The sequence below is a fragment of the Camelus ferus genome, chromosome 14, assembly GCF_009834535.1.
Source record: "Camelus ferus isolate YT-003-E chromosome 14, BCGSAC_Cfer_1.0, whole genome shotgun sequence".
Lineage (NCBI taxonomy): Eukaryota > Metazoa > Chordata > Mammalia > Artiodactyla > Camelidae > Camelus > Camelus ferus.
Genome location: NC_045709.1, coordinates 26,310,906 through 26,337,778, shown reverse-complemented (window position 1 = coordinate 26,337,778; position 26,873 = coordinate 26,310,906). Strand labels below are relative to the sequence as shown.

The 26,873-nt window shown below is 52.7% G+C and overlaps 1 protein-coding gene across 7 annotated transcripts in view; it reads left to right on the top strand.

The window, feature by feature from the left end:
* Positions 1-26,873, top strand: part of ARHGEF7 (Rho guanine nucleotide exchange factor 7) — a 104,105-nt gene that overhangs the window by 54,326 nt on the left and 22,906 nt on the right. For 6 of the 7 annotated variants that reach the window (XM_032496615.1, XM_032496619.1, XM_032496616.1 and 3 more), the window contains 10 exons: positions 1,598-1,799; positions 4,974-5,062; positions 13,382-13,476; positions 13,703-13,798; positions 16,682-16,804; positions 21,707-21,845; positions 22,461-22,520; positions 23,235-23,381; positions 24,458-24,544; positions 26,738-26,816. In XM_032496615.1, the coding sequence (XP_032352506.1) occupies positions 1,598-1,799; positions 4,974-5,062; positions 13,382-13,476; positions 13,703-13,798; positions 16,682-16,804; positions 21,707-21,845; positions 22,461-22,520; positions 23,235-23,381; positions 24,458-24,544; positions 26,738-26,816 (1,117 nt within the window). Of the gene's footprint in view, positions 1-1,597; positions 1,800-4,973; positions 5,063-10,725; positions 10,917-13,381; positions 13,477-13,702; positions 13,799-16,681; positions 16,805-21,706; positions 21,846-22,460; positions 22,521-23,234; positions 23,382-24,457; positions 24,545-26,737; positions 26,817-26,873 lie in introns of those variants that run through there. The other variant, XM_032496622.1, reaches the window with a different exon arrangement.

Genomic DNA, 26,873 nt, shown 5'->3' with positions numbered 1-26,873 from the left:
TACACTCCTTTTCAGCACTGGCCTCTTCCTCCTCCAGGACTTTGATGGCCCCAGCCTCAGATCTTTGTCACTTCCATGAGCCCAGGGGGCTCTCATCATGTTTCTCCTCTCTGTCAGTTTGAGTACATTTTATAGGTTCTGTTTCATTTCTGGGATTTTCTGTTTTGTCCGTCCGTTTTGAGAGAGCGTCGTCTTGGTCTTAGTACCCTTGTCCTTTCTCGGTTGGGCTCTTGTCTTCCTTGTCCTGGGACGAGGAATGTTTTCGGTTGTGTCCTGAACCCTTTGGAGAGGGTGTTAGGAGGAGCCGGGCCCTGCTTCAGTCTGTGTCTCTGCAGCCGTGGCCCTGGCTGTTCTGTGCAGTGGCGCTGGCCTGGGCTGGGCGGCTGTGGTTCTAGTGACAGGTTAGTTTCCTCGTAGTGCTGTCTGGTCAGACGCCTTTACCTGGTGTCACTGGGGCTCCTGCTGGAGCCCTGACAGTGCCTCTGGATGGGAACTGGGGAGATGCCGGGCCGGCTCCTCCCCTGCATGGGCAGGGGGTGCTGCCTGCTGCCCCTGGGGAGTGGGCGCTAGATTCCTGCCGCGTCCCTGGTGCTGATGCAGCGCTGGCACTTGATGGGGCACAGCACGTCCGACCCTGTCCCCTTGGACACCCGGTGCCAGATGAGCGGCTTACCCGTTGTCACCGGATGAGTGAGCCTGCCTGCTGCCCCTTCCCTGCCCGCTGACCAGGGGAGCAGGCTTTTCTTGGGGATTTTCGTTGATTCTTGTTGGCAGTTCCAGTCGGGGGTGGATGGAGGTTAAAAAAAATTCTAGCCAGTCTACCTTTCTCTTCCGGGTTTTCTGTAATTATGCTTAATCTCTGAGAAAGATGCAAATTAAAATGAAGTACCATTTTTACCTGTCAGTTCAGGAAAAATTTAAATGTTTGGCAGTATCCAGTGTTGGTGAGTATTTGAGGCAGTGAGAACTCTTAGATGCCGCTGGCGGGAATGAGGCTTGGTGTGGGTCTGTAGGACCTTTTTGGAGAGCAATTTAGGAATAGGTGTGAAAATTTCATGTGAGTTACCTTTGTTCTCTGATCTGAATTTAACAATTTGATTTATTTACTGCTGTGTTCGAAGACAGATGTGCAGACAGTTCTAATGCAGCCTTGTTTTGCAATAGAAAAATATTAGGACCAGCCTCATTGGTTAACTCTGCACTGCCATACAGTGTAACGCTATGCAGTTAGTTGAGACTCAGGTAATTAAGTCCTGCTGAAAAAAAATGATCACAGTATTTTAACTTGTTGCAAATTACAGAGAAGTGTGTACCATGTAATTCTGTGTAAATGTCCGTGAAAGTGTCTGCATTTACGTAGGCGTAACAGGGGCAGGAATGAGACCTTTCAAGCCATTAAGAGGGTTTCCTCTGGGACTGGAGTTGGGGTCGGGGTGGTCAGGGTGCCCGGCGGGAGGTGGGGACCTGAATGACTCTAGTTGTTCCTCTGCTGCGTGACCAGGGCAGCTATGCTGCATTTGAAGTAGTAAAGTCTAATCTGATCATAGTGACTAGGCTGTACATCCCTCACGGACTGTTCTCCCTTCCCCCCTCTCAGGACATGACGGATAACAGCAGCAGTCAGCTAGTGGTACGAGCCAAGTTTAACTTCCAGCAGACAAATGAAGACGAGCTCTCCTTCTCGAAAGGAGATGTCATCCACGTCACGCGAGTGGAGGAGGGGGGCTGGTGGGAGGGCACGCACAACGGCAGGACCGGCTGGTTCCCCAGCAACTACGTGCGCGAGGTCAAGTCCAGCGGTAAGTGGCCGGCAGGGCGGGAGAGCCGTGGACGCGCCCAGGACACGCCACTGGGCCCGGGACCCGGCCCTGGGCTGAGGGGCAGAGTCTCCCCTGTGCTTTCTGTCCCGAGGGAGCAATGTTTACCCCACGCGGGTGCTGGGGTGAAGGGCCCCGGGGTCACAAACCCGCATGTCATCCGGTTGTGACATCAGCAGTTTCAGAGCGTCGCGCTCCCTGTTGCTTTCCCTTCCTGAGGAGAAGTCTGGGATCTGCTGGGGTCTAGTTTTCGGGCTGCGCTGGTACGGAAGGTGGTACGCATCACCCTCCTCCGGGCTGGTGTCAGGACTCGGGGTTGCTGCCGCGCGCAGGCTGCGCTGCTCACCCTGGGCTCTTACCAGTCGGGTGCAGTTAAGTGCTTTCTGTCCTCTTCTTTGCACAGATAGTAGTGGTTTAAAATGCGTCACGTTCTTTATGTTTTCTGTAATTGCTCAACAGTATTTTGTTGACTTTAAAGTCCTGTTCAGGGGCGTACCTTGTTTTGAAAGGGAGTAGGGGGACTTGGCGCTTTTTCGTCTCTGCTTAGGTGTGGTTCATGCTGTGGAATTGAAACTTATCTCGAAGGCCTGGGGTCTGTGATTCAGGTCACCTGGGTGTGGCTGTGACGGGTCTCAGTGAGTGCGCGCTGCTCTGCATGGCCTCCCTCAGGGGCGGTGCTGTGCTTCCTGAGCACGGGCGCCCGGCTGCCACTCCCTCCGTGAGCCAGGTCACTAACTACGAGAGGCTGGGGCAGGACTGCCAGTGTTAAGAGTGCCATCCCGTCGTCCTTGCCTTCACAGGTGCCTGTGTGTGTCTGTGTATGTGTGTAATATACGTAAATGTATATAAAATTTGTGTTCTCACGGAGCTTGGTTATAGGTGGTCAGGTGAGGTGTAAAACCAGAATAAGGCTTCAAAACCAGTGACTTAAAGGGGAAGAGCGTGGCTGGCTGGAGAGAAGGGAAGGGGGTGAGGTTTGGGAGATGAGCCTTGTATTGGAAATACTGTCGTGTGATGCAGTTTCTCTGTTCTGCGTGGGGAGGTGGTGCTCGGTGAGTGGTGCTGAGCAGGGCTGGGTGGACAGACGCAGGGCAGGTGCTTCAGGTCTAGGATGAGGGTCAGGGGCCTCGCTTGCAGGGTCTGGGGGTTCGTGTGCTCAGGTTTGTTTGCCTGTGCCACGCCGTGTGGCACAGAGCAGGCGCTCACTGAGTGATAGTTGCTGCTATTTTTTTTAAGGTAGCAAAAAAAAAGATTCTAAAAAGTGAACCTAACAGTTTTGATATAACAGGTATTTTCTTAGCAATGACTTCAAACAGTAAGTATTGTAATAAGGCAGACAGCAGCCCTGATTCATAAAGGTTTCTAGTGTTGGATTTTTTTTTAGGAATAGCACATGCCTGTTCTTTCTTTTTTTAATTGTGGTAAAAAATTTATCATTTTAACCATTTAAAAATAATTTTTATGTGTACATTTCAGTGGCATTAAGAACATTCACATTGTTGGGCAAACCTCACCACCATCTATCTCATAACTTTTTCATCTTCCCAAACTCTACCCATCAAATAATTCCTGTCTCCCCTGAGCCCCTGGCAACCCTGTTCAACTTTTTGTCTCAGTGGATTTGACTTCTGAGAACCTGGTGTGAGTGGAGTCATGCATCATTTGTCCCTTTGTGTCTGGCTTATTTCACTCAACGTGTCTTCCAGGTTCATCCACATTGTAGTGTGTGTCAGAACGTCATTCCTTTTTATGGCTGAATAGTATTTCACCATATGGTCACGCCACTGGTAAGAAGACCCCAGACCTCTGTCTCTCCTGTCTTCCCACACTACCACCACACTGGGAACCCTTCCGAAACACATTTCCTTGGAAAACCCACACGTCAGGCAATTTGCTCACACCAGCTGGGTGTCCACAGTTCAATTCAGTTCTGGTACCATCCACGTGGAGTTAGGGTCACAGAGGTTGAGGGCTCAGTCCCCAGGCTGACCCCACTGTGTACACTGCAGGCCACAGGTGGTCACCTGTGCTTCTGACTGGCTGTAAGCTGGGGCTCCCACGACCCTCTCCTGGGGTTTGATGATTTGCTGCGACGCCTCACAGAGCTCGGAGGATGCGTGGCCTACGTTTCCTGGTTTAGTGTTTAATGAAGGGCGTGGTGGATGGTCCCGGGAAGCAGCCAGCCAGACTGGCGGCCCTCGGGGTGAGGGCCAGAAGGGTCCTGAGCTCAGGGGTTTCTGTCCCTGTGGAGTTGGATGCCACCCTCCTGGCACGTAGGTGTGTCAGCAACCTGGAAGCTCTCGAAAGCCCCTGCTGTTGGGATGTTATGGCGGTTTCGTCACGAAGGCACAGCCCAGCACTGACGGCCTCCAGCGCCTCTCGTCGCCCTGGCAGCAGTGTGACACCAGAGCTTGAGTGACTCTCGCTTGCTGATCCACAGGTGCTTAATGAGCACGCACGCTGCCGCTTCCTGAGTTTGCCATTTTTCAGTATTTTCTGTTTATTTTTGACATGGAGAAGTGACACAGTGCAGACTGAGCTCTGGACGCCCGTGCTCACTGGCTGTGAAAGAGCAGGCAGGGCACGAGGGGGCTCAGCACCTCGTTTGTGCTGCTGGGAGGAGCCTGTGCTCTCACCCTCTCCTTCGCTGTGGGGTGGGTTTGGCGTGTGCATCTGTATGTGCGTGCACACGCCTGTGCGTTAGGGTTCAAAAAGCACCCAGGGTGGTGCTCTGTGCTGTCCCTTCCAGGCACAGACTTTTTGGGCGGAGAGAGTGTAAAATGTAAGACTGGCGCTTCGAGGCACGTGGGGACCCGGCATGACACACAGTGGGGTCTGGGGTCTGATGGCTTGTAACTTTCTGGAACGTGGGAGTGAGCGTCCCTGTGCAGCAACATGATAAACGACACTCACGCCTTGACGTTCTTGGCTCCGTTGACAACAGTGGCATGGAATCTGTCGGAGGTGTTCGGCCTGAGCCGGGGGAACGGGCTGGGGAAGCAGGGAGCTGACGGCGATAGGGAGAAGGTGGGGCTGTGCCGCCTCCCTCTGAGGGCCGTTGAGGACCAGAAGCTGGCACTGTGTGGGCTGCTGCGGGTTGCTGCGGGTGGTCGTCTCTAGGGTGGAGCCGTGAAACTGCCTCCATCTTTATTTCAGAAAAGCCCGTGTCACCCAAATCCGGAGCCTTGAAGAGCCCTCCCAAAGGATTTGATACGACTGCCATTAACAAAAGCTATTATAATGTGGTGAGTAATTGCAAAACATTTTTATAGAATAACTTATGTTTTGAATGTCTCTAAAAATTAGCAACGTAGAATATAGGTGGACTGCCTAGAGTAGGAAGATGGATGTAAAAACCGTCAGCTGTCTGCCACACAGATAGGCCCTCCGGTAATGGTCTGCTGTGTTGCTTTCCGGTCTCCGTGTGTGTGTGTCGTGCTCTGTGTTTTGTGTTAAGGTGTGGCGCTGTACTCTGTTCTCGTTGCCCAACTTGGTGTTGTGGCTGTTTCCCTGTATGGTTACATGTTTTCAAAAATGTGATTTTACAACATGCCTAATGTGACTTAGAGACCTCGTGTGCGTCAGAGACCCCCCTGCCCGTGTTGGTGCAGACTGCCGGTCCCCAGACCAGTGCAGGTCCTCGCTGGTTTTGTGTATTAGCACGGCCTTCCCTGGGACTGACGTGCGCACATGCAGAGAGTGCGCAGCTGGAGGAGGGCGTCTGTGCGCCACACGCAGTGAAGACAGGTGTTTCGGAATCCTAAAACTTGCTGCATTTTGAAACCTGGGCCGTTTGTGAGCTCAGAAGATCTGTGGAATTAAGTCTGACACCTCAGCCAGACCTCCGTTGTTCCTGGACAGTTGCACGTGCCGGAAACTGGAAGTCAGGCCCTGATTCAGATGCCATTTCATGTCCCTGCGACGGCTGCGCGGTGTGATGAGCCTGCAGGGCGAGCGTGGGTGTGGACAGTGTGCACAGAGGTGGTTATTTCTTTCCCCGCTCCCAGTCTTTCTTACTTTCTTGATCAGGAGATGTTAATCTGAATCCACGAGACTTCGAGGTTTTGAACTAAAACAGCAACTGATGAGTGTTTCCCCGCGGCGGTCCCTCATCAGGAGCGTTTATTTCCTGCGCTCAGCTGTCTCCGCTGCATTTTCCTGTGCTTACCTGCGTTTACCCCCAGGCCCAGAGGGTTTGTTAGACATGCACTCTGCAGGGCTGGCTCCAGGCATTGGGGCCGCAGCAGTGAGGGGAAGGCCGAACCTTCCCTTGTGGGCTGGCCCTCTGCCCCTTCTGCCCTGCGTGACCCCCCCTTTCTGTCCCCTGGTCTCTGAGCACACCGCCCCAGAGCCCCGGCAACCTGGCCTCCTCTGTTCTGCAGGCAGCTCCTTCATCCACGTCTCTCTGTCTGGCTCTGGTTTCTGCTCGTTCTCTGTGCAGCTCTCCATGCTCCTCGTCTGGACTCCAACGTCCTCTGTCCGAACCCTAGGGCTTGGGTAGGTGGGGGTGCCTGCCATTCCTGGCTGAGCTCTGCCCTCCACTTCCTCCGGGACGTGGCTCTGCTGTAACATCTTGGCTTTTTAGTGGGTGAAATGTGTTGTGTGTGTGGTTTTCTGTTGCAGCCACAGAAAGGCACTGTGCGTCCTGTGGGTGGTTCTTCAGGGCTCACAGCAGGAAAACTTCTTATGTGAGATGTTGGTTTCCTTTCTGGGGAAGGCTCCGGGGGCGAGGAGTGCAGTCTTACTCCACAGTGGTGCTCTGGAGGCGGACCTCCGTGTCTCCTGTTGGTCTCTGTCCAAGTATCGTATCAGAGGAGACAGGGTGGCCCTGCGCGAGTCGGTGCCAGCAGCGCTGGCCTGGTCTCCTGGCTCCTGCTTCCGCTGGGTGTCTTGTGGACCTAGGTGGCCGTGCTTGTGTGGAAGTCCCGGAGGGCTCTTCTCAGCATTACAGGTTCTGTGATCCTCTTCAGACTGAAATGTAACCAGTACCTTTTTAGGTTTCCTTCTTTAACTCTGCTCGTACGGGGACACGGCACATGTGCTGTTCTCTTTGAATCAGCCAACTCATTCAGGATGACGGGAAAACACCTTGGCTTTAAAATCACATCCACGTTGTTTGCGTAGGCGGTATTAGTAGATAGCGCAGGCTGAACTGCAGTTGTTACGGACATCAGCTTGCAGAGCTCATGCAAATGGTTTGTGGAAGTTTTGCAGTGAAGAAAACTGGTCAGTGATTAGGCCAGGAATCAGTTTCAGCTTTCCTGAATCCCACGGTTATAAATACAGAGACGTAAAATATGGGACGCAACATGACACACAGAACAAAATGAAATAACGTGACAGACGTTTTCACACCTCCTTGTGTATTTCTGCATGTACAGAAAACTGTGGAAGTATAGGTATTTTTAAGCTCACTGAGAGACAAGAAGGCTCTCCAGGAGGTGAGATCAGTGCGGGCTGATGCTACTGGAGACAGTTAACGCGAAAGACTTGGGTCCCCACTGGGGTCAGTGGAGAGCAGTTAGGACAGTGTTCGGGGTGGAGGTGCAGACATTGAAATCAAGCGGCAGTGAGGAGACGGGTGAATGGGGGTGGGCCTGTGTCCTCCTGCTGCTGTGCGGTGGCCAGGGTAAGCCAGAGGAGCGCTGGGCCTAGGAGGTGATTCCTCGTGACGTGCGCTGTCGGTGGGAACGTTCGTTGTCTGTCTCCTCCTCTCCTCCTGGGACTCCCACCGGGCATGTGCTGATGAGCAGGGTGGTGTCCCATGGGTCTCTGAGGTGCTGTTCATTTTTCCTCACTTTTTCTTTCTGTTCCAAAGAGTAATCTCTACTGATCTCTTTGTGTTTGCTGATTATTGCTTTTGCTAGCTCAAATCTGATTTTGAGCCCCTCTAGTGAATTCTTCACTTTATTTATTGTACCTTTTAATTCATAATTTCCATTTGATTATTTTTGTAGTCAAATCCAGGCTGTAGCTGAGTCATTGTTCTTATAGTTTAATTCTTTAAACATAGTTTGCTTTAGTCCTTTGGACTTTTTTTTTTTTAAGACTCTATTATTTTAGAACAGTTTTAAATTTGCAGTGGAATTGAGAGAGGGAGAGACTTTGCATGCCTCCTGGCCCCGCACGTGCAAGCCTCCCTTAGCACCGGCACTGCTCACCAGCTGGTGCCTCTTTACCAAGGATGAACCTGCGCTGATGTATCACAGGCATCCAAAGGCCATGGTTTACTTTAGTGCTCGCTCGGCACATGCTGTGGGTTTGGACAAACACTCAGTGATATGTGTCCTTCATGTCACAGTGCCAGGCAGCACTCCAAGTTTATTTTCGAATGTGGAAAGTGGCTGTGGATAATTGGATTGCCCTTCTTTTGGTGGTGGAGTGGAGGGGGGTGTGTGGGCTTTGTGTGCAGTGTTCGAGCACCCGGTCGGTGGGCTGGCCTGGAGGAAGGCCCCCATCCGCCTGCACAGTCGAAGCTCTGTGAGTGAGGTTGCTGACGCTGGCCTTGGCCTTGTGGTATCGCTTAGAGGGTTAGCAGTTAGCCTCAAGGTGCCCAGTGAAGCTCTTGGCCCTGAAGAGGTGTTCATGGCTGCTAGGAAGAACATTCAGAAGCATTTGGGGCGCCAGGCCTCACCAAGGCCACCATACCATGCTGTCTGCAGACAGGCACCCCGTCACTTGGGAGAGCTGTGGTGAGGGGTGATGGGCTCATGTAAGTAAAGGAAGCGTGCCTGTGACCTGCCTGAGCTTGATGGATCTGACCCTGGAGGAAATGTACCTTTTCACAGGAACGCACACCTTTCCTGGTAGAGACCAGAGAAAGCACTTCTCCTGTAGAAGCTGGTTGCCCACCTCCAGAGGGTGAACAGTCTTTCATCACCTCTTTTAGGGGGCGAGGAGTTTCCTCAATCACCTTGAGAGAACGAGGTTCCTTAAATACGTCTCTCTGGGAAGGTACAGGTCCCCACGGCCTTAGTGTTCAGTGATGCACGTGGCTTTATTTTTCAGTCAGTCTCTCTAAACGGGGAGCAGCAGATAGAACGCTGTTTGCTCCCACTCGTGTGAAATAGCACGGTAAGGCGAGGTAGCTTTTTCTTTGAAAGACTGCAAACACGATGTAGTAGGTAGCAGCCACCAGTTTTAATGAACACACAGAGTAGACGGGCATTTTTTATTAGGCTTTTCCTGTGCTGCAAGCTCGCGCCCGTCTGCCCCCTCGGCTCCTGGAGTTGCCTGGAGCCTGTGCGTGCTCACCCAGGGAGGGCCTGGGCCTGGGGCCCGGAGGTTTACCCAGCGCTGCACTGACCCCAAGCCCTGGTCTGGCACCGTATATCCTTTGTGGTCCCCTTTGCTTCTCCCCGCCTTGACCAAGATTGCTTTTCAGTGCTGATGGCTGACGTCTCCGCTTGGGCGCCACCTCAGGTGCGGGGCCGGGGTGCGCGGCTCTGTGCCCAGCGCTCCTGTGTGCCCCCGCGTTCACGCTGCGGTGAGGGCCTGCTGACGTCTGCCATGGAGTCTGCTGCCCCCCGTTGTCCTGTAAAGTCCTGCTTTGTACGGATGAAGTGTTTGGTGGTGGCAGGAGCTGGGCCGGGTAGTAGCTAAGACTTGCCGTAGGAGTGAGGGAAGGATTGCGCTGTGTGATTCTGGGAAAGGCCATCTTGTGACGTAGTGACTTCCTGACTCATGGAGTCACGTGAAGTAGCTCCAGACAGGAGCCCAGGTTGGGGCTGGAATGCTGTACTAGGTGGTTTGTAAGGGTCCTTGCTGCCTTAAGTCAGGGAGCCGACACTCCTGAGTCTCCATCACAAACCAGTGAAAGGAGACAGACCCACAGACGCGTGCTGTCCCGGGGGGGCTGTGGCAGTGCTGGCATGTGCGCCCATCCTGGGCTCCCCACGCACCTCGGCGCGGGCGTGCCGGCCTCCTGGGTGGCGGAGACCAGGCTGGGCCTGCAGCATTGGCTGTAGCTCTCGTATAGTAAGCCTTCGGCATTTGGAGGAAATACATCCCAAGACCTTGTGAATCCCCAACTTAGAAACTATAATAACGTAACTCCTTTTAAAAGACGCAGTAACACTTTACGCGGCCTCCCCAGACTCTTTTTGAGAGTTACTGTTATCAGGTATGAAGTATTCAGAACCGGCAGAAGTCAACAGGCGACACCGAGTGAGTGATACACACACTCGGCTGGTGGGGCGGGGGCGGGGGTCGCTCCCCGCGTCCTCCCGACCTCTGGCTCTGGATGGACGGGGAGGGCCTGTAGGTCCTGCTTCCTCCAGCCCCTCCTTTCCCTCAGGCTGGTGGTTTGTAAGTGGCTTGGGTCCTTTCCAGCAGTTTACTTTCTGAAACGTGAAGTGCTGGGTACAGCCTAAATGGACTGGGCTGAAAGAGACCGTGCAGTGGTGGTTCTTCCTTGTGGGCTGGGGCTAGTTGCGGGGGTGGGAGCGGGGTTACAGTAGCCATTGCGTTCTGGTTTTTCCTTTGTGTTTGTAAACCAGGCTTATGTTTTTGAAATTTGGTTTTAGTTCGTGATGATCTTACTGTATCTGGATCAAATCTTTAAAAAATTACTTAATGTTACTGTTTCTTCTCTTGTGTGTAAATCAGTTATTTATTTTTAAAGGACTATCAATGACATATAGAACAGAACACGTGACACCAACCAAAATGTGTGGTGGCCGTTGTGACTCGTTTGTAAAATGAGCAGTGCTCAGCGCTCCCTCACTGTGGCGGTGACGAGCGCCTGTGGGCTGCAGGGCAATGAAGTCGGCCCTTTGTTTTGCTCTGCTTTGCTGTAGCGGCTGACAGTTCAGGGATTGTCTGTGTGGCTTGCCCCATGTCGTCCTCCTGTGTGGCACCATTGTTTGACCGGACGTGGCCGTCCACGCCTCATGCCCTGGGGAGAGTTCTCGCAGCTGAGCTCAGCCCGCATTCCTCCTGCTGTGGAGGGAAGGCCACTCTTCCGTGAAAGCTGCCTGCGCACTCCGGGACCAGCCGTCGTGTGATGGGGCCCTGGCGGCTGGGCCGTGAGGTCTCATGGGGTCCTGCAGCAGCCAGAGTGTGCAGAAGTCGAGAAAGGGGAGACAGGTGATGGCTGGAGTCCACAGACGCGCTTACGCGCCCAGGGAGGGATGTGTGGCCCCTGGCAGAGTGGACGGTTGGCGTCAGTGTGACTCGCTGAGCAAGTCTTGGTCATGTGTTTGTGGAAAAGCTAAGTGTAACTGTGATTATTTGGGTGGGAGTATTAGAGACCTTGTCCGGAGTGCGTATTTGAAGATAATGTTTACATCTGGTGGTTGAAATTAACCAACTTAACTGTCTGAGTAAATGCAGTTGTTCGGAGTGGACTTCGGCTTGGTTTCTGACATGGTCTTTGGGAAGCTGTTGTATCTGCGTGTCTGCTTAGTGCTGCGATTAAGGCACCGTCATCTTGTTCTGCCGGCACTCGGGACATTCCTCTGACGTCACCCAGGAGCTGTTCTTCTGTTTTCCACGTGTGCTGTAAGCACCGTTGCTCATAGTTCTTGATATTTGTAGTTAAGGCATGAAATCATGGTTTAACCTGCATTTTAACATTAGAAAAGGACTTTATGTCTTATGCATCTGTGACGTACTTAGTTTTCAGGTTTTTTATTTTCAAGTACAGGATCTCGTTATACTTGGCTTGCCTCACATTATGTTGAAGGCTAAGATGTGGTTTAAAGTGTGATTCTCTGATGCATGGTCATGTCACACTGCACTCTGTCCACCAGTCCTCGGGCTCAAGGCCCAGGGAGCATTTCTTCAAAGGAGGGCATTGTCACTGTAAGATCAGCGCCCACACTGCCCGACAAAGAAGCCCTCTCCCGGAGCCGCCCCTCCTGTCGTCCATGAACAGCTCTATTCAGGAGGAAGCTGAGCGCAGGTCAGAGTGGAAGAGCCCGATTCTCCTCATCTCAGAGAGCGCGGTACCGAGTTACTCAGGCAGGTTTGCACTTACTCATGGGTGACTGCTCTCTCCTCAACGCAGGAAGCAGAAGCGAGCAGAGACTCATCCACGTTGCTTGTATTAATGCTGAAATCTCAAGTTAGTTTAATGATTACTTTTCTTAAATGTTCAAACATACTTTTTGGTTATCAAAAACCGAGGGTAGAACACTGAGCGTGTTTGATGTCTTTATTCTGTATAATTTCTTCTGTTAGATTAATTTAGGTTGACGCGTTAGTTTGGAAGAAAATTAGCACATTTTAGTGCGTGCACTGAGTTTCTGATGACAGCAGCATGTACTGGCTGTCTCACGGGGTTGAAGGATATAGTTGAGGAGGGGTTTCAACTTCTCCCGCAGCCCAGCCAGGGAAGGCAGCGGGTGCAGCGCGGCATCGGGTGAGGGCTCACCTTCTGGCTCTGCCGTTCAGTGGCCCTGTGGTTTTGGAGAATTCACTCAGCCTCTCTGTGCTCAGTCTTTCCCTCGGTAAGAGGAAAAGGTTCTCCGAGGGTTCGGGATACTGGCGAGGCCCTTTCCTCAGTGCCAGGAGTAGAGTCAGTGTCCATGATTCGTCTGTGGCAGCCCCACACCCAGGCCTGGCGCCTTCTCGCCTGCCTGCCCCCCTCCCCCGTCCCGCCCTGTGCCCCCCGTGAGGCACCTGCGCTCTGGGGCGATCAGTTATGGCAGGGGCCGTGTTGTAGATCAGCCGTTTTGCACTTTGTATTTATCTCTCAACTTTTAGGAGTTGGTAACTATATTTGCTACATAATATAGAGTATCAGGAAACATTTTAATTTCCGGTTGGTTTGTAATAATTCTATTTTTTAGCACAGTAGTGACTATTTAAAGGTGGTTTTATGCTGGTAGACCTTTTAGTTTTTAGTAAACGTGTGTAGGATGATCTGAGACTGTCATATTCCCTAATGAAGCTCTGTAGTTCCCAGAAATTGACTTAGATTTACTAGATTACTAGTAAACGTCATCTTTTCAGTTGATACACTTTCTTGTGTCAGAATGCATAGGTTTTAAGGGTACAGTTTAGTGAGCTCTGACATGCGCATGTATCTGTATAACAGCTGCCCAAATCACGGTAAAGAACTTGTCCACCACTCTAGAAATTTCTCATGCCCCTTTCCCCATTGTCATGCCCCACCCCCCTTTTGGTTTCTGCCGTCATGAATTAGTCTCGCCCGTTCCTGGACTTGCTGCAGATGGAAGATGCGTGAGGTCCTTTAGGTGGATGGCTTCTTTCGCACACCGCAGTGTTGTGGGGGCTCGTCCGTGCATCCATGCTGTCGTGGTTGTCCGTGGTTCCTTTGTGTCTAAACAGACTTGACCTCACTTACCTGATGATGGAATTCATTCCGGCCTCATTCCCGGTATACCTGTGTCAGATGTGCGTGGCTGAAGGATGACGTCAGTTGTGTAGCCTTAGTAATACTTCATCACGTGGATTTAGTAGTTAATAACCACTGGGAGTGATGCTCTTACAAATTAGTATTACACAGAAGCAGCAACGTGAATTGAAAGATGGCGATGAAATTTCCAAAGCTTGTACATCTTAATGTCAAATAATGACTTATTCCTCATTTATTGTAGGTGCTACAGAATATTTTGGAAACAGAAAATGAATATTCTAAAGAACTTCAGACAGTGCTTTCAGCCTATCTACGGCCACTGCAGACCAGTGAGAAGTAAGTTAGACGGTGATTGTGCTAACTGGAGTAGTCATCACCATAGCTGTCCCTTGTATTTTCAGAGAGTAGAGGCCGAGACGCTGGAACAGAACTTGGTGGCAGTTTGCCAGGGACATAGGCAGTGGGCTTACTGAGTGGAGGCTTGGTGGGGCGTTGGGGTGGGAGGGGAGGGGGTGTCAGGAAAACCATTCACATGTTTTCACTGTTACTTTCCTTGCTCTAGGTTGAGTTCAGCAAACACTTCACATTTAATGGGAAATCTAGAAGAAATATGTTCTTTCCAGCAGATGCTCGTACAGTCTTTAGAAGAATGCACTAAGTGAGTAAGACGCTGAAAGCGGCGAAGTTCACATTGACGTAACTGGTGTTAAAGGGTCAGATTTAGCTGCAGGATCCCCGTTTCTAAAGATGGAGACTGGGTTACTGGGACTCTCCTGGGCACATCAGCTCCTGTAGTAAAAGCTGTGTTTTAGACCGTTTTCATGGTAGGGTCTTTGAGGGAAGGATCTGCTGACCGCTCAGAGAAAGGAGTGGTGACTCCTCAGGCACCACTGGGGCCGGGGGAGGGAGAGCGACCCCTGAGGAGGAAGAGAGCTCGGCCTGTGAAAGGGCCTGCAGGGATGACCGCGTCCTCAAGGAGCTCGTGGTCTGGTGCACAGACAGCTGGGGAAGGTTGTAGAAATAATTACAGACGGCAGCGTGGGAACGCTGTGAGGGGAAGCTGAAGGCAGACTTTGGGGGAAGATAACCAGCATTGAGGGGTGAATGAGTAGGACTTAACCAGGCAGAGGCCAACACCAGCCCCTCCCCGGTTCTCTGACCCCAGCTGAGTGTGTGTAGTTCAGTCCACCTATGGTGCCACTGAGTCAGCCCGGACCCCGCCGCCCAAGGGCCCCATCCCTGAGACTGCCCCACTCAGGTGCCAGCTGCAGTGGTCGCTCACCTAACCACCTGCTGCCCGGCCGACCACACATTTGGCGTCCCCTGACCAGTAATTTGCCGGATGACTCACAGAACCCAGGAAGTTGCTTTACTTATGTGTACAGGTTTGTTACGAGGGGACGGCTCAGGGACAGGAGATGGAAGAGACGCACTCCACAGCCCCCAAGCCTGGAAGCTCTGGAGCCCCCGTCTGTAGGGGTTTTCATGGAGGTCTCGTTACATAGCTGCGAGTGGTCCACTCCGTCTCAGGCCCCTCTCCCCTCCCCAGGTCTGGGGTGCCCACCCTGCAGTCTCACGGCTGGTGCCCTGGCAGCCGCCCCCACCCCGAAACTGTCTGGGGCTTTAGCATGAATTGTTGTGGTTAAAGGGGCAGTTCTGGGTAACAGGCACCCCCGGCACTCAGGAAGCCACAGGGTCTTAGGAGCTGTGTGCCAGGAACGGGTGCAAAGACTAGCTGTGTCTGTGAGGGCGCTGCGGCGGGAGTTGGGGCCGAGCTGGGCGACCGCCAGAGAGCTCGAGCCCCTGGGCCCCCCGGGCCCCCGGGCTGCAAGCTGCCCGTCGTTCTCTTGTAGTGAGGGCTGTCAACTCTGAGAAGAAGGGTCTGCGGTGCAGGGAGGAGGAAGCTCAAAACCGGGCAGATTTTGTTACTATGTTGTTAGAATTCTTTTCCACGTTTTGTAACTACCTGTTGTCTCCAGTTCCTGACTAGTAACTGTTAGGTAGTGCTTTTGTGAAAATGTTACTAAAAGTGACCTTTACTCTTTCATGAAAGCTACTTGAAGTGGTGTGTCCTTGTGGTTGGGTGTTCTAGAGTCAAGTGTGCTGCCTGTGGTCCCCGCAGCTTGTGCCGGCCCCTCGTGCGTTCGTTCGCTCTCCTGCCCCCGTCCCTTGTGGGTCACCCTACGCCCAGAACTGTTAGAGCTGGTGCTCTTTTCCCAAGCATTCTGTCCTGTAAGGGGTCGTGTTTCTTGTGGTAGCAGCTGCCCTGCCCTTAGGCTGACACCACCCTGCCTCATGCCGGCCTCGCCTTCCCTGCGTGCTGCACGGACCTCCTGACCAGGCCTGACCTGCAGCTGACCCCTGCACATCCATCTCTCCATCAGCCTCTGGTCCGAGCTCTGTTCAGAAACTCTGGTGGCACCTGGTCATTCATGTATTTGTTCTCAGCTGTGTCTTACAGACTGGTCTTCGAGGCCCTTGTACAGGTCAGCTTTTCAGGGGAAGGCTGAGTTAGAAGGCAGTTCCCACGTTGGGATAACCTGGGGGTCCCTCCTCCCCCTGCCGGCGCCTCAGCCCAGAAGAACCTTCCCTTTCTGCTGATTGGCGTGATTTCCCACCGGGCCCTCCCTTCCCTTGGATCCACCTTCTTCCGCTTCTCTTCTTACCTAAGCCCCGCCTGTTCGCTCAGACCCGGGAGCATGGTCAGCCTCTGTTGATGCCGCCAGGCAGTAATGGGGGGACCCTGCGGGCTCAGTTGAGGACGGCCCACTATATGAGGTTCACCCAGCTCACAGTCAGGTCCTGGCGTTGATCTGAGTCTTTCCTGTCAAGTCAGAGGCTGCTGGGCTGTAATCTGTCCAGGCAGCAATACCAGCAGGAACTGCTGTCTTACGGGGGAAAGCTGTTCAGCAGTTCTGGGCCTTGTCGAGCTCTTCCTGGGATTCACTCATTTTCACGCTAGGGAAGGAAAAGGGGCCCTTACGTGTCCCCTTTTACCTTCTGCTGTTGCTCTAACTGCAGAGACGGAGGCTGGACAGTTTGTGCCGCCCCGCCTGCTACCAGACCCTCGGTAACACCTCGCCTCTTATCAGGCCCTGTCTGATGATGTCCCTGTCAGACCGCTGATTGATGGCATCTGATACTCTGCCTGCCATCAGGCCACAGTGACCCCTCCTGTCGTCAGGCCAGTGCCGCCTGCACCTGTGTCAGGGCTTGCTGGAGGTGCGGCCCTGGGGTCCCGCTCTCACACAGAGGCTGGGCTTCACCACGCCTGCTTCCTCACTGCCCGAGGCGGGAAGTCTGGGCTTGGGCACAGGCCCTGGCATCTGGACGCTGGAGGGGAGGCAGCGGCAGGCGGGCATCCGAGGCCGGCTCCTGCCCCCGGCTTCGTGGCAGAGCAGCCACAGCCTGATGCTCTGCCACCCCGTCTGCGTGGCGGTGGCCCACAAGCTTGCTCGCGCGCGTTCTCCGCGTTAGCAGTGGTGGGCTGCCCTGCTGTCGTGGCGCTCAGGGTGCCTTCCCCTGTGCTGCGTGTCTCCAGGGTGCCAGAAGCTCAGCAGAGAGTCGGAGGCTGCTTTCTAAACCTGATGCCGCAGATGAAGACCCTGTACCTTGCGTACTGTGCCAACCACCCGTCGGCAGTGAGCGTCCTCACGGAGCACAGGTGGGTCTCATGGAAGCGCGTCACCATCAGGAGGGTGGGCCGGCGGGCGTCGCGGGGCCCTGTCCAGGGCAGCTGCTTCTGTGAAACACTACTGGAGGTGCGGTGCCGACAGTCACTTGTTCATTCAGTGAGGCTCGTTTTAATTACCGTCAAAGTTAGTGCCTGAGAAGTGCCGGTAAGAAGTCTCTTAACCCCTGATCAGCATCGTTGTAATGGAAAAGGGTGTGTTGTGAAGTGTCCCCTGCAGCCTGCGGACCTCCGGCCGGGGGCTGGACCAGCTGGCGAGTATTTTGGAAGGTGGCAGCGGGCTGAGTCCGGCTCAGCGGGGAGAAACGAGCAAGTGAGACAAGTCAGATGTGCTGTGGGAGGGAGGGCCCTGCTACACTGAGGACTGGGTCTCATTGGAAGGCACCAGGGTGGAGACTGTTAGCTTTAGCTTTTCACCCTGAAGCAGCACTGAAGCAGGGGAAGCAGTGTCCATTCGGGAACACGGCCGTGTGTGTTTGCTGGGCCGCCCTGGGGAGGAGGGCGGACCAGCGGGGCAGGGGCCCTGTGGGTGTTGGAAAGCACTGGACTGCTGTTTCTGCTTCCAGAAAGGCACACATTTGTATTAGTAAGTGTTGTAGAATATTTTTTCTGGTTTCTTTTGAAAAGAGCAGTTCAAAAAATTTTTAAAGCCATAAATGAAAAACTATGTTAGTAGCATCAAGGTAAATGCCACTGTGCTTCTAATTTAAACATTTGACTTCAACTTACTCTTAACTAATGATTTTCGTTTAAAACTTAGAAGCTCCTTTGGTGACCAGGCGCTGCTGAGCTGTTCATAAATTGAGCTGAGGTTCCAGTGTAGCGTCCCCCTGAGCGTGGCCGGGTCGTGTGGTCATGGTGGGAGGGCCTCTGGGTCAGACAGACCCGGCCTGAGCCTTGGAGCCGCTGGGCCTCGGGGAGGTCGCCTCTCTTCCCTGGTTTCAGCTCCCTCCTCGGGAGGTGCCTGTGCAGAGGGTGTTGTAAGTGTGAGGCCGAACACGCGTGGTCCGGTCAGAGCTGAGAAGCTCAGTGAAGGCTCAGCAAATGCGGATGACTTCATTATCCTATCTGTGTGTCGCCCCTCCAACTCCGGGCGCTCACGGTTTCTCAGAGCACTCAGATACTGAAGCATTAACATCTCTGGTGTCTCCATTTGCGTTAAAGCATCTCCAGTCCTGAAATGAAGCGAGCAGCCTCTGATGAAAGTCACAGTGATGGAAAGAAGGGAGATTAGGATACACGGTGACCACAGATCCAGAAAAACGCAAAGGACCCCCCCCCCATCCTTGAGATCTTCCTTGGCTTTCTGGAGGTGGGCCGTGTCGGCGTGTACCTTTCCCAGACCGTGAGGCACGTGTCCGGGCGTGCGCTCCAGCGCCTGTGCTCCTCGGAATGACAGATTACATGGAAATTCCACATCAGTGAAGTGCAGGGATTCTATTTGTGTCTGAAGATTCTTCGGGAATGGTTGATACAGCCGGGGTGGGGAGTGGTAAGCAACAAGTAGAAAGCTAGGGTCGAACTGCGGGACCTCTTGCTTTTTCTCTCCTCCCCCTTTCTGGTCGGGGACTGGTCCTCTGGGGTGGGTGGGCAGTTTGGGGGACACGGAAGTGCAGATATGTCCTGAAGGTGACATTTAAAGCAATTCAGGCTGCTGAAGTTTCCTAAAACGTTAAGATTGCCAAGGAAACGCCTGCAGGCATGTGCGGTTTACCTGCCTTCTGTCGTTTTCCTCTGATGGCTGTTTGTGTTGTAGCTGAAACCCAGAATTCCAGGGAGAGAACGCTGGTGCGTTCTGAGTGGGGACCCCTGCATCTCCTTCCCGTGGTGTGTCCTGGAGCGGGGAGGACGGCGGTCACGCTCTGGGAGTGTGTGCCCAGGGGCAGGAGGGTGTCCGGGCCGCGCAGGGCCCGCCCCGTCAGCAAGTCAGACGCCACTGCCCAAGCGGGAGTCTGCGCAGTGAGGCAGGGCTGGCAGAGATTGGCTGCTTATTCTGGGGTCTTAACCTGTAACCTCTTTCCCGCTTCCTCACACTTGCTGAAGCCTTAAGACTCACACTCAGGGGGTGGATTAATCTGGTTTTCTGTTTGTTTGCTTGAACATACTTTTTAAGGACTGATTAAGTGTAGTGTTTTGCAGTCTCAGAGCCTTATTTGCAGTCTCCTGGCCCCTGCACTGTGTTGGCTTGAGATCTGCGTGTGAGCCTGGAGGGGGCACCTCTGGAACTACGGCAGGTGTGCTTCTGCGTTGTCGTGCGGCAGTAGCCAGCCGGGTCCTGACTGCCTGTCTTGAGTGAGTTATGGTTCGTAAGTGAGAGCGAAGGGCGAGGTTCCCTCTCCCTGGCACGTTGGTGTCGCTCTTTGCTTGGCTCCGAGACGGCTCTTTATGTCGGTGTCATCTCAGTAGACACCCCATGTCAGGGCTGCCAGCATCGGGAGAGCTTAAGCTGAAAGGGCCTTTGTTTTGTCAGAAAAGCTGTAACCAGCTATTTCGCCTTGTTTTTTATGGTGGTAATTTTTTTTTAAAAAAATGGAACAAAATACAGTGGTCTATAAAGATTTATAAAAAGCTCTGTTTCCTTAACTGTGTACGTGTCTAGCATTGCAAAAGTGTCATGTTGATATTTATAGAAGTTACTTTTGCTTGCAGAAATTCCACATAGATATTTAGTTGTAAGGGATTTGTGGGGGGAGTGATGAGTATAATTTTCTTTGTTTTGTTAATTTTTTTCTGGCATAACTATATAGTTATGCAATTTCAGATATAATGTGGAAATATCAAAAATGACCCAAAGAGTCTTTCAAGATTTTGCTTGTGGTAGAAAAGGCCCCAGTGGGATTATATTTAAAGGAGTCGAAATGTGCTGTTAGTACCATTAAGTTCCATTTTTGGGGGACTGTGTTTGATCAGTTGCTCAGCACTTAGAGAAATGCCAGTAAAATATAAGTGTTCCCTGCTTAAATCCATCATTTCACCATTTCACTGTACGCATACGTCAGGGGCTGGAGGAGTGAGTAATGCGAAGAGATGGGCACTTGTGAATGAGCACAGATAAGCGGCAGAGCGAGGTAGGAGGGGCCAACGGGCATGGGGTCCTGGGGTCGCACTTGGGTTGACCGGTGGGAATGGAGGCAGTGGCCTTCGCCCGCGGTCTCTTCTGCACAAATACACGGTGATCCGTGTTGCAGGCCCGGGTGGTGTTTGTGGAGACGCATGGAAGCTTCTGCTCTGATGCCTGGTACAGGGCACGTGTCCAGGCGGGCCACCTCTTTCCCTTCCTCCTCCTGACGGCCTCTCCTGTCTGTCTGTCTCCCTGTCCCTGAGCTCAGAGTAGATGGGCCAGGGGGCAGCCCTGAGGGTCAGACCTGGAGCACCTGCAGTTACCCGCCCATCTCTTGTGGGAGGAAGGGGAAAGGCAGGGAGATGGTCGAGTGTGTAACTGTGCAGACCGGCCCGTGGATGCCGCCCCGGTCAGCACTGGCTCGCCCATGACAGGGTCCTAAAGCGTCACTGAGCCTGGCTTCATCGTCCCTGCCCTGTGGTTTCCCAGGAAAGCCAGTCTTCGAGAGCACAGTTACATGCACAGAGACGTTGGGTCACGTGTCGTCTTTGCGAGCATGTGTGCACACGGGACCCGAGAGGTAGCCTGGCAGCCCTTGCGGTAACAGACTGCACCGGCACGCGGGCCGCCTCACAGGCAGCCTTCCTGCTGGTGGGGAGGAGAACGTGTTTATTCTATGTGTTGAGTTGCTGTAACTAGGATTTTGTGGAAAATTTCCCTTTTTATAATTTGCTCTGATTTGGTAGTATCACCCAAGTGTGTACATATATTTATTAAAACAGTAAATTTTTTGAAAGAAATATGTGTGGGTGGGCAGGTGGGCGGGCCGGCGGGCAGGCAGCAGGGGCTGTTGGCCACGTTGTTGCTGTGTTGTCCCGCAGCCTGGAGCCGCCCTCTGGCATCAGGTGCAGGGCGCCCCCTCCCCGGCCAGACGCCGAGCCTCCCTCCGCCTGAGCCCAGGCAGGAGCAGTCTGCACTGGGGTCTGGCGCGCTCCAGACTGCAAGGCTCATTTCCCAGCCACTCACTAGTTTTCAACCTGGTATTTGAAATCTTGTGTCTCTAAGTCGATCTAGTTAAGTAGAGTGCCTTCAGCAGAACCACTGCAGTCAGCTGGGGTCAGAGGCAGGTCAGAGGTGAGGGGTCAGAGGTGGGGGGGTCAGGCAGGGGGTGGGGGGTCAGGCGGTGGAGGGGTGGGGGGTCAGAGGTAGGGGGTGCCCGCTGCGGTGCTCACAGCCCCATGGGAAGTCATTTTAGGTTGAACTGTAGGAACGGCCACAGTCACCCCTGAATCAGCCGTCTCCCATGGTCTGGCCTGCGTACTGTACGTATTTCCACCAGGAGCCCTCCCTGTGGCTGCTGTGCCCAGGGAGCTTGGGCAGGGGGCCAGGTGAGCGGGGCGGGGGTTGAGGAGTGAGGCGGACTTGGGACCTGCCCCAGGGGTGGCGGGCTCAGCGGTTCTTCAGGACTTGCGGGTTTATTTTACGGCTCCATTTGTGCTGCTCCTCCCAGTAGGTGACGAGGGTCCGAGGCTGTGTGCCTCCCCACGTCCCAGCCTACGTGCAGGGTTACCTAGGAAACCAGGCGTTCTCTGTCGTGCACACACGGATTTGCTCCTGGTGGGGGCGTTAACATGAGCCTCCTGGGGTCTCCCCTTTGGGGTTAGAAACAACCAGCACGTGGTCGGCTTTGAAAGCTGTAGCCTCCGAAATGTCCAAGCCCCCACCGCAGTCCACGGACCCGGTGTTGGGGGTCAGGGGCTTGTCCCTCTGAATGCTAACGGTGGCCTCTTCTCTCCCCGCGCTTCCTGTGGCAGTGAGGAGTTGGGAGAGTTCATGGAGATGAAGGGCGCCAGCAGCCCGGGCATCCTCGTGCTGACCACCGGCCTCAGCAAGCCGTTCATGCGTCTGGACAAGTACCCTGCGCTGCTCAAGGAGCTGGAGAGACACATGGAGGTACCCCCGAGCCGCTGCCATGGGTTTCCAGAGTGGTTTTGCTGAGTACCGCACGGTTTTCCCTGGCCCAGCTCTGAGGGTGGCTGTGTGCCCCTTCGTCTCCTGCCTCATCCACCCCTGCTGGCAGAGGGACTTCCAAACCTGGGAAATGTTAAGCTGAGTTATAAACAGCACTGGGGTCCTCCGGGAACAGCTGTCCGTACGTGTCAACTGAGTGAGTTGTTGAGCAACAGTAGTAAAAGATTCTACTGATGATAAATATTTACCGTGCTCTCCGCCAGCGACTGTGGGCCTGGGAGACAGCTGGGGTTGGGTTACTGGCTTGCCTAGGGTGCAGCGAGCTTTTTCCCAAAGGGCAGGCCATCTGGTTTCCTTCATGGCTGCTCACCTCTGCCCTTCTGTGACGAGTGGGTGTGGGGGTGCCAGCTTTTCCAGATTACTGTCCATCAGCCCCGTGACTCTCTTGAAGACTGACAGATGGTCCTCTAATGCAGAGAAGAATCGGGCAGGTTACATGTTGAAAATACTGGGAAGGTTTGAGCTAGTCCACAGAGTGCCTTTCTAAGAAAGACCTTTTCACTATGAGAGCTAACGCTGTGCTTCTTTTGTTTAAAGGATTATCATCCAGATAGACAAGACATTCAGAAATCTATGACTGCCTTCAAAAACCTTTCCGTAAGTGACGAAGCATGTTGTTTTATGTTTTCTTTTTCCCTCAGACATTATTATGGCAAATGAAGGCAGAAAAGTAGTTTTGTCACCTCAAGTTAGATGATGAAAATTTACTTGTGAAGTAGAACTTGGGTTCACTCTGGAATGAAAACAGCTTTATAGTAGTTATTCTGTGGCTGCAAACTCTCATGCTTTCCTGGACTGTGGACACCAGACAAATGGGATGGTAATTGTTTAAGTTTTGAAACAATGCCATAGCTGCTTAGGAATGGCTTAGAACATGTTTTTAACCGCCACCCCGTGTCTTTAGTGACACAGTGTGGAGTGGGGTCCCGGCGGGTCTTTTCATCTGTTGTCATCTGTCTTCCCGACGGTGTTTTCTGCAACACGTGCCTTATTTATAGCACAAGTGGTGCTGACCCTTCTCAGTCTTCTCTGTTGGCATTCACTCATAAGATCAGAAAATACTTCTCTTGTCCAGTCCACGTTTCTTCTGACAGCGGCAAGATGTGCTCTGGTTTCTGCATAGTGTCTGTCCTTCCAGAGCTGTTCGTGTGTGTTGTCTCTCTTGACTTGCTTCCATGCCTGTGAGTCACACAAGTTGCTCAGTAGGTTACCTGTCTTGAGAAGAGGTAAGACACAAAGCAGTGTGGCCAGCACACAAGATTCCACAAGTCCTGGTGTCCTGCTTTACCAGCGCCGTCCTGTGCTTCTCAGGCTCAGTGCCAGGAGGTGCGGAAGCGGAAAGAACTAGAGCTGCAGATCCTGACGGAGGCCATCCGGAGCTGGGAGGGGGACGACATCAAGACCCTGGGCAGCGTCATTTACATGTCCCAGGTCCTGATTCAGTGTGCCGGGAGCGAGGTATGCTGGGGCGCGGGGACACGGGGCACCTGCCCCTGTGCTGGCCGAGCTTTGCTCTCACGCCCCTCTCTGACTTGCGTTCCTGAAGCCATTCAGAGCCTGGGACAAAAATTGAGTTAAGAGCCAAACATAACTTGTATTAAATGTAATTTGTTTTCTAAATGCTTTTTAGGATTCCTCAGCCACAGTCAGAACTGTAAATTCTGTAGAATGTTACGTTTTCATGCTCATGTATTAGCAAAGTTTAAAGGAAGGTCAAATGATGATGACATTTAACGGGTCTGAAGCCAGATTCTTGTGACAGTAGCCCCACACCGTGAAAACTGAGCAGTTTGTGCCTCACTATTCCTGAGAGTTACATGTTAATTGGGTCAATAGGCAAATACCTCCTTTTGCGTTTTACTCCATCCTTGAGGAGAGTAATTACGGCCATCAAAATATGCTAATGACGCATTTTCAAACATGAGACTCTTAGGCTGGTCAGAAAGCTGAAACTTAACTCTCAAGGCACATTCCTTCCTGCCTGTCGAAGTTTAAAGTGATGCTGCCTCTCTGGGTTCCGTCGGTTCAGAAGAACTTACGGCGTCCTGGTCCGCTGCCCTGATCAGACGCCCAGGTCTTTGACATAATCAGGGTAAAGTTTGCAGGATGGATGGAAGCAACATTGAGCTGACGTGTTGTGGTTTTAGGTTGGTGCCAGGATCTGTCAGTGGACTGAGACTGATTTCAGCATTAGGGTCCACCTGGACCCCTGCTCCCACTGAAATTTTACAGGATCTTTTCCTCCATTTTCTGTCACCCACAGAAAGAAAATTTTAGACTAATTTAGAGTTAATGGCAGTTAAGCTGAACTCCTTAACCAAATTTTATAAAAAGAGATTACATGATCTATGTGTGAGTCTAAGAATTTATCGTAAGTTTGTTTCCACTTAATTTAGCTAATAAAATTTGGTAGAGAGAAATATCTAAACAGGAATTATGGTATAATGTTTCATAAGGCCTAATATAAATATTTGTTGTCACACTTGTAAATGTGTTTTTTTATAAAATTATTTGAATTTGTTCTCTTACATCAGGAAAAGAATGAAAGATACCTTCTACTCTTCCCAAATATTTTGCTAATGTTGTCTGCCAGTCCTAGGATGAGTGGTTTTATATATCAGGTAAAATCCATTTTAAATTTGTTTATTGTGAATCTGAAAATCATTTCCAGGCTTACTTTGAATCTTTGAGTTAAATACCCAACCCGTCCGTGTGTTATGTGCCGTGTTACATGTGTGGTGTCACATTCAAGTATGTACATGCCACTCCTGTCCGTGTTTCGATGTGACTGCAAATTGATCCTTGTGTTAATCCGAAGCAAAAAAAGAAGGAAACAAGTGACATTTGTAGAGCTAGCCCTGCGGACACAGACTGGGGAGGGGCAAGGCCAGCTCGATCCCCACCTGCAGCATGTCCTGCAGTCGCCCTTTCTTCCCCGGTGGCTGGTGGGGCTGGCCTGAGGGGGCCGGTGCGGCCTGATGGTGTGAGCAGTGCACGGCCGAGGGTCAGCGCGCAGATGCCAGGTGGTGTGAGCGGTGGCCAGTGATCATTTACCCTTTTCTAATTTTAATCATTTTTCCTATTTTCTTTGAGAAGATGCGCGAGCTGATCTAAGAAGGAAGTGCAACGGAAGATCTTCGTCTAGGCTAATTTAAAACGTGGCATTAAGTGCCTTACATTTTCTTTGCGCGTCTCGCAGGTGCTTCTGGCAAGGTCTGCTCCTTTTTCCTGTGTTGTTATAGAAGCCACTGCCTTTCCCATCGAGTTTTCAAGGCCTGATGAGGCCCAGGTGCTGGTTGTCCAGCCGCCACACTTGCTATAGTGCCTCGTCTGCATCATCCCCGACGAGAGCGCTCATGGGTCCTGAGTCCAGAGGGCCGGCGCTTGTTGGTACTTTCCTGGGAAGCTGTGCTGCCCAAGAGGCTCTGTCCTCACACAGTTACTCTGGAAGGGCCTCCAGTACTGACAGAGCAGCCCACGTGGCATGTGGGAGGGCCCAGAGAGGGGCCTCTCAGTCTGTGACCCCGACCTGGGTCCCGCCAGCCGGCAGCTCCTGCTTCCTCGGTGATCCCGGAGAGCGGAATGCGGAGGCCTTTCCAGGCGGTGCTCCCTGGCTTTCTGCTCTGCACCCCGGGAGGCTGAGCCAGGGCCCTGCTGACCGAGGGAACCGAGGGTGCCATCTGGGGCAGGCCCAGGCCCCTAGGATGTTGGCATCGACAGGCCCCTCATGCCACGGGCAGGGCCCTGGTTTCCCACCCGGCACACAGTTTCCTGGGCGGTTTCTCTCCAGTGCCGTGACACGTGGCCCATGTGTTGTCAACATTCTTTCTGGCCTTAAAGGATATCAGAGAGCACTGAACCCAGCCACGACTGCGCACCCTGTCCTCTGTTGGTGCCGCTGCTGGGTCACACGCAGTTACGCAGCTCTGTTCTCTGTAGGGTCACCTCTGTGCCTCAGGGCTCCTGGGGAGGCGTATGCAGTGTCCCGCATCTGACCACAGCGGGCCAGCTGCTGTCCATTGTCCCACCTCTGACCTTCAGGACAGGCTTCTCAGCCCTGTTGTCCTCGGGGACTGGATGGTGCCTGTGCGGGGGGACGGCCTCGTGCTCTCCTGGTAGATGTCAGAGCCCAGGTGCTGGGAGACTTTCCCTCAAGGCTGGGTGGTGTGTCTGCTGCCTTGTTTTTAGTTCTGCCCTGTTTGTGGTGGCTTATAAGCAGCCCACGCAGGGTATCTCTTCCTGGACACTTCCCGCCCCCCTTCCCGAGCCCCCCGTTTTCGGAGCGGACGGTTGCCTGCGGTTTTCCTCATTTTGTGCGGTGCTCAGCACACCTGTTGACTTCCCTGTCTGGTGGATGACCACATGCCACTGTTGCACAAGTCCTCTTGCTCCAGTTTCCCTCTCATTTTCCCTCCTTCCTCTGCGTTTCTTTCAGGCAGAGCTGTGCCTCCTTTCCGTAAACAACATCCTTTAAAACAGCTACTGTAGACATTGGGTTTTTTTAATCATAATGTGTAATGTTTTTATGTTCTGCTGTTTATGTGTAGAGTAACTCATCAGACGAAATTTATTTTTGTTCTGGTTTGCTCCCCTGTACCTCTTTGCCAGCTCAGTTTCTTAATTATAGTGACATTATTTCTTATTTGAGATGGAGGTGTTTGTATTATTCGTGCATCTGGTACGAACAAGAGTGTTTTTGCTTTACAGATAGTTCCTCTGCCATTTCTAAAAACATTTAATATTTACTTTAGAAAGGGTACTTTCTTTCCTAGAAAAGCACTAACTGTTTTCTTCGGGGGGGGGGTCTTTTTTAGGGAAAGCTGCCAACGACAGGAATGACGATCACAAAGCTTGAGGACAGTGAAAATCATAGAAACGCGTTTGAAATAGCAGGTGAAGAAGGCTCAGACTTAGTGGGGGCCACCTGCCACGCTGTCGGGCAAGAGGCAG